Source organism: Neomonachus schauinslandi, chromosome 15 (genome assembly GCF_002201575.2).
Source record: "Neomonachus schauinslandi chromosome 15, ASM220157v2, whole genome shotgun sequence".
Taxonomy (NCBI): Eukaryota; Metazoa; Chordata; class Mammalia; order Carnivora; family Phocidae; genus Neomonachus; species Neomonachus schauinslandi.
This window is the reverse complement of record NC_058417.1, coordinates 19,389,842-19,398,564: the sequence shown is the minus strand read 5'-3', so window position 1 is coordinate 19,398,564 and position 8,723 is coordinate 19,389,842. Positions and strand designations below refer to the sequence as shown.

Here is an 8,723-nt window from a genome sequence, read left to right as displayed (position 1 = left end):
TTGTATCTTTGGGGTAAATACCCAGTAGTGCAATTGCTGGATCGTATGGTAGCTCTATTTTCAACTTTTTGAGGAAGCTCCATACTGTTTTCCAGAGTGGTTGCACCAGCTTGCATTCCCACCAACAGTGTAAGAGGGTTCCCCTTTCTCTGCATCCCCACCAACATCTGTCGTTTCCTGACTTGTTAATTTTAGCCATTCTGACTGGTGTGAGGTGGTCTCTCATTGAGGTTTTGATTTGGATTTCCCTGATGCTGAGCGATGTTGAGCACTTTTTCATGTGTCTGTTGGCCATTTGGATGTCTTCTTTGGAAAAATGTCTGTTCATGTCTTCTGCCCATTTCTTGATTGGATTCTTTGTTCTTTGGGTGTTGAGTTTGATAAGTTCTTTATAGATTTTGGATACTAGCCCTTTATCTGATATGTCATTTGCAAATATCTTCTCCCATTCTGTCGGTTGTCTTTGGCTTTGTTGACTGTTTCTTTTGCTGTGCAAAAGCTTTTTATCTTGATGAAGTCCCAATAGTTCATTTTTGCCCTTGCTTCCCTTGCGTTTGGCAATGTTTCTAGGAAAAAGTTGCTGCGGCTGAGGTCGAAGAGGTTGCTGCCTGTGTTCTCCTTTAGGATTTTGATGGACTCCTGTCTCACAACCATTTTGAGTCTATTTTTGTGTGTGGTGTAAGGAAATGGTCCAGTTTCATTCTTCTGCATGTGGCTGTCCAATTTTCCCAACACCATTTGTTGAAGAGACTGTCTTTTTTCCATTGGACATTCTTTCCTGCTTTGTCAAAGATGAGTTGACCATAGAGTTGAGGGTCCATTTCTGGGCTCTCTATTCTGTTCCATTGATCTATGTGTCTGTTTTTGTGCCAGTACCATACTGTCTTGATGATGACAGCTTTGTAATAGAGCTGGAAGTCCGGAATTGTGATGCCTCCAGCTTTGCTTTTCTTTTTCAACATTCCTCTGGCTATTTGGGGTCTTTTCTGGTTCCATACAAATTTTAGGATGATTTGTTCCATTTCTTTGAAAAAAGTGGATGGTATTTTGATGGGGATTGCATTGAATGTGTAGATTGCTCTAGGTAGCATTGACATCTTCACAATATTTGTTTTTCCAATCCATGAGCATGGAACATTTTTCCATTTCTTTGTGTCTTCCTCAATTTCTTTCATGAGTATTTTATAGTTTTCTGAGTACAGATCCTTTGCCTCTTTGGTTAGATTTATTCCTAGGTATCTTATGGTTTTGGGTGCAATTGTAAAGGGGATCGACTCCTTAATTTCTTTCTTCTGTCTTGTTGCTGATTTCTGTGCATTGATTTTATATCTTGCCACTTTACTGAATTCCTGTATGCATTCTAGCAGTTTTGGGGTGGAGTCTTTTGGGTTTTCCATATAAAGTATCATATCATCTGCAGAGAGTGAGAGTTTGACTACTCTTTGCTGATTTGGATGCCTTTGATTTCTTTTTGTTGTCTGATTGCTGTGGCTAGGACTTCTAATACTATGTTGAATAGCAGTGGTGATAGTGGACATCTCTGCCACGTTCCTGACCTTAGGGGGAAAGCTCTCAGTTTTTCCCCATTGAGAATGATATTTGCTGTAGGTTTTTCATAGATGGCTTTTATGATATTGAGGTATGTACCCTCTATCCCTATACTCTGAAGAGTTTTGATCAAGAAAAGATGCTGTACTTATGCTGTACTTTGTCAAATGCTTTTTCTGCATCTATTGAGAGGATCATATGATTCTTGTTCTTTTGTTACTGTATTGTACCACGTTGATTGATTTGCGGATGTTGAACCAACCTTGCAGCCCAGGGATAAATCCCACTTGGTCGTGGTGAATAATCCTTTTAATGTACTGTTGGATCTTATTGGCTAGTATTTTGGTGAGAATTTTTGCATCCATGTTCTTCAAGGATATTGGTCTGTAATTCTCCTTTTTGATGGGGTCTTTGTCTGGTTTTGGGATCAAGGTAATGGTGGCCTCATAAAATGAGTTTGGAAGTTTTCCTTCCATTTCTATTTTTTGGAACAGTTTCAGAAGAATAGGTATTTAATTCTTCTTTAAATGTTTGGTAGAATTCCCCTGGGAAGCCATCTGGCCCTGGGCTTTTGTTTGTTGGGAGATTTTTGATGACTGCTTCAATTTCCTTAGTGGTTATAGGTCTGTTCAGGTTTTTCTATTTCTTCCTGGTTCAGTTTTGGTAGTTGATACATCTCTAGGAATGCATCCATTTCTTCCAGGTTATTTAATTTGCTGGCATAGAGTTGCTCATAATATGTTCTTATAATTGTTTGTATTTCTTTGGTGTTGGTTGTGATCTCTCCTCTTTCATTTATGATTTTGTTGATTTGGGTCATTTCTCTTTTCTTTTTGATAAGTCTGGCCAGGGGTTTATCAATCTTGTTAATTCTTTCAAAGAACCAGCTCCTAGTTTCATTGATCTGTTCTACTGTTCTTTTGGTTTCTATTTCATTGATTTCGGCTCTGATCTTTATTATTTCTCTTCTCCTGCTGGGTTTAGGCTTTATTTGCTGTTCTTTCTCCAGCTTCTTTAGGTGTAGGGTTAGGTTGTGTACTTGAGACCTTTCTTGTTTCTTGAGAAAGGCTTGTATTGCTATATACTTTCCTCTTAGGACTGCCTTTGCTGCATTCCAAAGATTTTGAACAGTTGTGTTTTCATTTTCATTGGTTTCCATGAATTTTTTAAATTCTTCTTTAATTTCCTGGTTGACCCATTCATTCTTCAGTAGGATGCTCTTTAGCCTCCATGTATTTGAGTTCTTTCCGACTTTCCTCTTGTGATTGAGTTCTAGTTTCAAAGCACTGTGGTCTGAAAATAGGCAGGGAATGATCCCAATCTTTTGGTACCAGTTGAGACCTGATTTGTGACCTAGGATGTGATCTATTCTGGAGAATGTTCCATGGGCACTAGAGAAGAATGTGTATTCCGTTGCTTTGGGATGGAATGTTCTGAATATGTCTGTGAAGTCCATTTGGTCCAGTGTGTCATTTAAAGTCTTTATTTTCTTGTTGATCTTTTGCTTAGATGATCAGTCCATTTCAGTGAGGGGGCTGTTAAAGTCCCCCACTATTATTGCATTATTGTCAATGTGTTTCTTTGCTTTTGTTATTAATTGGCTTATATAATTGGCTGATCCCATGTTAGGGGCATAGATATTTACAATTGTTAGATCTTTTTGTTGGATAGACCCTTTAAGTAGGATATAGTGTCCTTTCTCATCTCTTATTACAGTCTTTGGTTTAAAATCTAATTTGTCTGCTGTAAGGATTGCCACCCCAGCTTTCTTTTGGTGTCCATTAGCATGGTAAATGGTTTTCCACCTCCTCACTTTCAATCTGGGGGTGTCTTTGGGTCTAAAATGAGTCTCTTGCAGACAGCATATCGATGGGTCTTGTTTTTTAATCCAATCTGATAGCCTGTGTCTTTTGATTGGGGCATTTAGCCCATTTACATTCAGGGTAACTATTGAAAGATAGGAATTTAGTGCCATTGTATTGCCTGTAAGGTGACTGTTACCGTATATTGTCTGTGTTCCTTTCTGGTCTATGTTGCTTTTAGGCTCTCTCTTTGCTTAGAGGACCCCTTTCAATATTTCTTGTAGGGCTAGTTTCGTGTTTGCAAATTCCTTTAGTTTTTGTTTGTCCTGGAAGCTTTTGATCTCTCCTTCTATTTTCAATGACAGCCTAGCTGGATATAGTATTTTTGGCTGCATATTTTTCTCATTTAGTGCTCTGAATATATCATGCCAGTCCTTTCTGGCCTGCCAGGTCTCTGTGGATAGGTCTGTTGCCAATCTAATGTTTCTACCATTGTAGGTTACATATCTCTTTTCCCGAGCTGCTTTCAGGATTTTCTCTTTGTCTCTGAGATTCGTAAGTTTTATTATTAGATGTCAGGGTGTTGACCTATTTTTATTGATTTTTGAGAGGGGTTCTCTGTGCTTCCTGGATTTTGATGCCTGTTTCCTTCCCCAAATTAGGGAAGTTTTCTGCTGTAATTTGCTCCAATATACCTTCTGCCCCTCTCTCTCTCTCTTCTGGGATCCCAATTATTGTAATGTTGTTTCATCTTATGATATCGCTTATCTCTCGAATTCTGCCCTCATGATCCAGTAGTTGTTTATCTCTCTTTTCCTCAGCTTCTTTATTTTCCATCATTTGGTTTTCTATATCACTGATTCTTCTGCCTCATTTATCCTGGCAGTTAGCGCCCCCATTTTTGATTGCACCTCATTAATAGCCTTTTTGATTTCAACTTGGTTAGATTTTAGTTCTTTTATTTCTCCAGAAAGGGTTTCTCTAATAACTTCCATGCTTTTTTCAAGCCCAGCTAGTATCTTTAAAGTGATGATTCTGAACTCTAGATCTGACATCGTACTAATGTCCGTATTGAGTAGGTCCCTAGCAGTCGGTACTACCTCTTGTTCTTTTTGTTGAGGTGATTTTTTTCCATCTTGTCATTTTGTCCAGAGGAGAATAGGTGAATGAGAGAACAAAATGCTAACAGGGTAACAACATCCCCAGAAAATATACTCTAAACAAATCAGAAAAGACCTGAAGCTGGGGGGAAAGAAAGACAAAAGAAAAAGAAAAGAAAAAAAGATAAAAACAAACACAGAAGAAAACAAAAAAAAAAACCAGAATATGATCAAATATGATCAGGCTGGTGCATAGATCAGTGCCATACACTAGATTTTGGGTGTATTTTGGTCTGTTAGAAGAAAGTGCCTCCCAAAATTTTAAAGAAAGAAAAACTTATATAGGTACAAAAATAAGGGTTGATATGAAGGGATGGAATATGACTGTAAAGATGAAAATTATAAAAAATTTTATAAAAGGAATTGATAAGTTTGAAAAAAGAAGGATTAAAAAAAGGGAGAGAATGTGATCAGGCAGGAGAGTAGAACAAAACCATACACTAGAGATTTAGGGTATATTTTGATCTGTTAGATGAAACTATCTCAAAAATTTAAAGAAAGAACTTATATATATATATATATATATATATGCCAAAAATAAGGGTAACTACTATGAAGGGATAGAATATGACTCTAAAAATGAAAAATAAAAATGTTTTTTAAAAAAGGGATTGATAAGATGGTTGAAAAAGGGAAAAAGAAAAATTAAAAAAAAAAAGACAGTTAAAAAAGAAATTAACTTTTTTTTTTTTTTTTTTAAAAAAGACACATTTATTCAGCGTCATGATCAGACTATTACATTTAGCAATCAACAGCATGGGTGCAAAAAAAAAAAAAAAAATCTACATTAAAACCCTTTGTTGGAATGCTTTACACTTTCCACAGAACAGAAACTAAAATAACCTGTTATACAATTAGTCACAAATACAGTCCTCGAGTTTTTTTGCCCATACACATGAGTATTGTCTAAAACATGTCTTCTTTGTAGCAGCTAGGCCCTGCCACCACTGTGCTTGGCTGAGTTCACAAATCTGTTGTAACCTGTAGCTTCCCTGTCACTTCTCTGGCTCTCCTCTCCTGCTAAGCTTTGTTTCCTGGCAGTAATTAAAACCTTCTGCCACTGCCATAGCTACTGCTGCTGCTGGAACCACCATAGCCACCTTGGTTTCGTGGTTTGGCAAAGTATTGGCCTCCACCACCATAGGGGCCAGAGCTTCTGCCTCCAAAATTTCCTCCTTTCATGGGTCCAAAATTTGAGGATTGATTGTTGTAATTGCCAAAATCATTATAGCTTCCGCCACCTCCAAAGTTGCTTCCATCATTACCAAATCCGTTATAGCCATCCCCACTGCCACCATATCCACCACCACCTCGACTGCCACCAAAGCCACCTCGACCACTGAAGTTCCCCCCACGACCAAAGTTGTCATTCCCACCAAAACCACCTCCACGACCACCACCAAAGTTTCCAGAACCACTTCGACCTCTTTGGCTGGATGAAGCACTAGCCATCTCTTGCTTAGATAGGGCTTTCCTTACTTCACAGTTGTGGCCATTCACAGTATGGTATTTTTGAATGACAATCTTGTCTACAGAGTCATGGTCATCAAATGTTACAAAAGCAAAACCTCTCTTTTTGCCACTGCCCCGGTCAGTCATGATCTCGATCACTTCAATTTTCCCATACTGTTCAAAATAATCTCTTAGATGATGTTCTTCAGTGTCTTCTTTAATGCCACCAACAAAAATCTTTTTCACAGTTAAGTGGGCACCAGGTCTTTGAGAATCTTCTCTTGAGACAGCCCTCTTTGGTTCCACAACTCTCCCATCCACCTTGTGTGGTCTTGCGTTCATGGCTGCATCCACCTCCTCCACAGTGGCATACGTGACAAAGCCAAAGCCTCTGGAGCGCTTGGTGTTTGGATCTCTCATTACCACACAGTCCGTAAGTGTTCCCCATTGCTCAAAATGGCTCCTCAGACTCTCATCGGTTGTTTCAAAGCTCAAACCTCCGATGAAGAGCTTCCGCAGCTGTTCAGGCTCTTTGGGAGACTCTGACTTAGACATGACGGCGGTGGGAGGGGAGACTTTAACGATGCTTACTCGGCGGCGTCCACGGGCAAAAAAGAAGAAATTAACTTTGAAAGACTATAGAATCATGGTAAAAAAGCCATGGATTCTATGTGCATTATTCCATAGCGCTGGAGTTCTGCCGTTCTCATTGATCGGTAAACTTGGTCTTGGCTGGCTGTTCTCGCTGATCTTCTGGGGAGGGGCCTGTTGCCGTGGTTTCCAAATGTCTTTGCCGGAGGCGGAATTGCCCCGCCCTTGCCCCCTCCCAGCTAAGTAATCTGCTCGGGTTTGCTCTCCGGGGCTTTTGTTCCCTGCGAGCTTTCCGTACAGCTTTGGAGGCGGAGAGTGAAAATGCGGCCTCCCAATCTCCGCCGCGGTAGGAGCCGAGAACTCGGGGCCCCGCTTCTCAGTGAGCCCCCAGAGAAAAGCCACCAGTCACTCCCGTCTCCCCGGTCTCCGGCAGCACTCTGTGCTCACCCGGCCTGTGACCGCGCGTTTCTATCTCTGGCACCCGACCCCGGGTGGAGTCTCCAAACCCAGCAGATCCCTGCGGTGCACTCCCGCGCGGCTCCTCCCGGGGGAGGAAGGGGAGTCTCCCCGGATCTGCCGCTTGTTGGGTCCCTGCTGGAGGAGCAGGGGCCCGACTGTGCCGCGGATCACGGTTTATGGCAACCCTGAGCTGAGAGCCCGCGCCTTGGCTCCGTCTCTGCAGCCGGCTTCCCCGCTCCGATACCTGGGAGCTTGGCCGCACTCAGGCACCCCCGGTTTTTCTGTGACCCCGAGGGTCCTGAGAGCACACTGTCCCATGAGGGTTCCACCCCCGCTTAGCCACTGGAGTGATGTCCCTCAGCGGAGCCGACTTCTAAAAGTTCCGATTTTGTGCTCCGTGGTTCTATCACTTGCCAGAAGCGGCCGACGGAGGCCCCTCCCCCGCCGTCTATCCTCCCAAATATCGCCTCGGATTCACTTCTCTGCACATCCGACCTTCCAGAAAGTGGTCACTTTTCTGCTCAGAGAGTTGCTGCTGTTCTTTTCTTCGATCTCCTGTTGAGTTTGTAGGTGTTCAGAATGGTTTGATCCCTATCCAGCTGAATTCCTGAGACCAGACAAAATCCAGGTCTCCTGCTCCTCCACCATCTTGCTCTGCCCCTATCTATTTTAAAGTTTTTGAGGAACCTCCATACTGTTTTCCAGAGTGACTGCACGAGTTTGCATTCCCATCAACAGTGTAGGAGGGTTCCCCTTTCTACGCATCCTAGCCAACATCTGTTGTCTCCTGTGTTGTTAATTTTAGCCATTCTGACAGGTGTGAGGTGGTATCTCCTTGTGGTTCTGATTTTTATTTCTCTGATGATGAGTGACATTGAGCATCTTTTCATGTATCTGTTGGGCATCTTATGTATGTCTACTTTAGAAAAATGTCTGTTCACGTCTTCTGCCCATTTTTTAACTGGATTATTTACAAGTATCACATTTGATTTTTTTTTTTTTTTTAAGATTTATATATTTGTCAGAGAGAGAGCACATGCACACAAGCAGGGGGAGAGGCAGGCTCCCTGATGAGCAAGGAGCTCGGTGTGGGATTTGATCCCAGGACCCTGGGATCATGACCTGAAACGAAGGCAGATGTTTAACTGTCTGAGCCACCCAGGCGTCCCTACATTTTACTTCTTTATACAATATGGTAGAAACCATGTTGTGTTCATCCCACTGTTTTCTATTTCCTGGGAACACAGGGGATTACATTTCCCAGCCTCTTTTGCAGTTTAGTGGAGACCATATGACTAGTTCTGGCCAGTGGAAATGCAAGAGGAAGCAGAATGGCCCTTTCAGAGCGAGGCAGCCCAAAGCCTTCTGCACACGGTGGTTCTCCACCTCCAGGTGGCTGGCGTGAAGGATTCCAGTGGTGGAGTTGCAAGACAGGAGCAGCCTAGGTTCCTGAGTCACCTCTTGGAGGGGAGCCGACAACCAGCCTGTGACATGGAAGAGAGAGAAGCCATCCTGTGTTAAGCCACTGAGATTTCAAGCTTTGTCTGTTGTGGCAGCTCCTGTTAATACCTATACTTTCAGCCTTTAAAAAAAAAATTGTTCTCCAGTTTGCTTAATATGTTTCTAATCATCCTAATTCATCCCCACACTCTCCCGTGGAGTTTTAGATCTCCTCTCAGTAAGGCCAAACACCAGCTGCTTCAGTTGTGCT

The 8,723-nt window shown here is 42.0% G+C and overlaps 1 protein-coding gene across 1 annotated transcript; it reads right to left on the bottom strand.

The window, feature by feature from the left end:
* Nucleotides 1-5,210: 5,210 nt before the first annotated feature.
* Nucleotides 5,211-6,573, bottom strand: LOC110592863 (heterogeneous nuclear ribonucleoprotein A1). The gene has a single exon (XM_021704032.2). The coding sequence runs from the start codon at nucleotides 6,515-6,517 to the stop codon at nucleotides 5,555-5,557; it is 963 nt and encodes a 320-aa protein (XP_021559707.1). The 5' UTR covers nucleotides 6,518-6,573; the 3' UTR covers nucleotides 5,211-5,554.
* Between the last annotated feature and the right edge of the window lie 2,150 nt (nucleotides 6,574-8,723).

Bases quoted from the DNA above. Each gene is read 5' to 3' on its own strand.
- LOC110592863 (XM_021704032.2), bottom strand. From the start codon at position 6,517: ATGTCTAAGTCAGAGTCTCCCAAAGAGCCTGAACAGCTGCGGAAGCTC.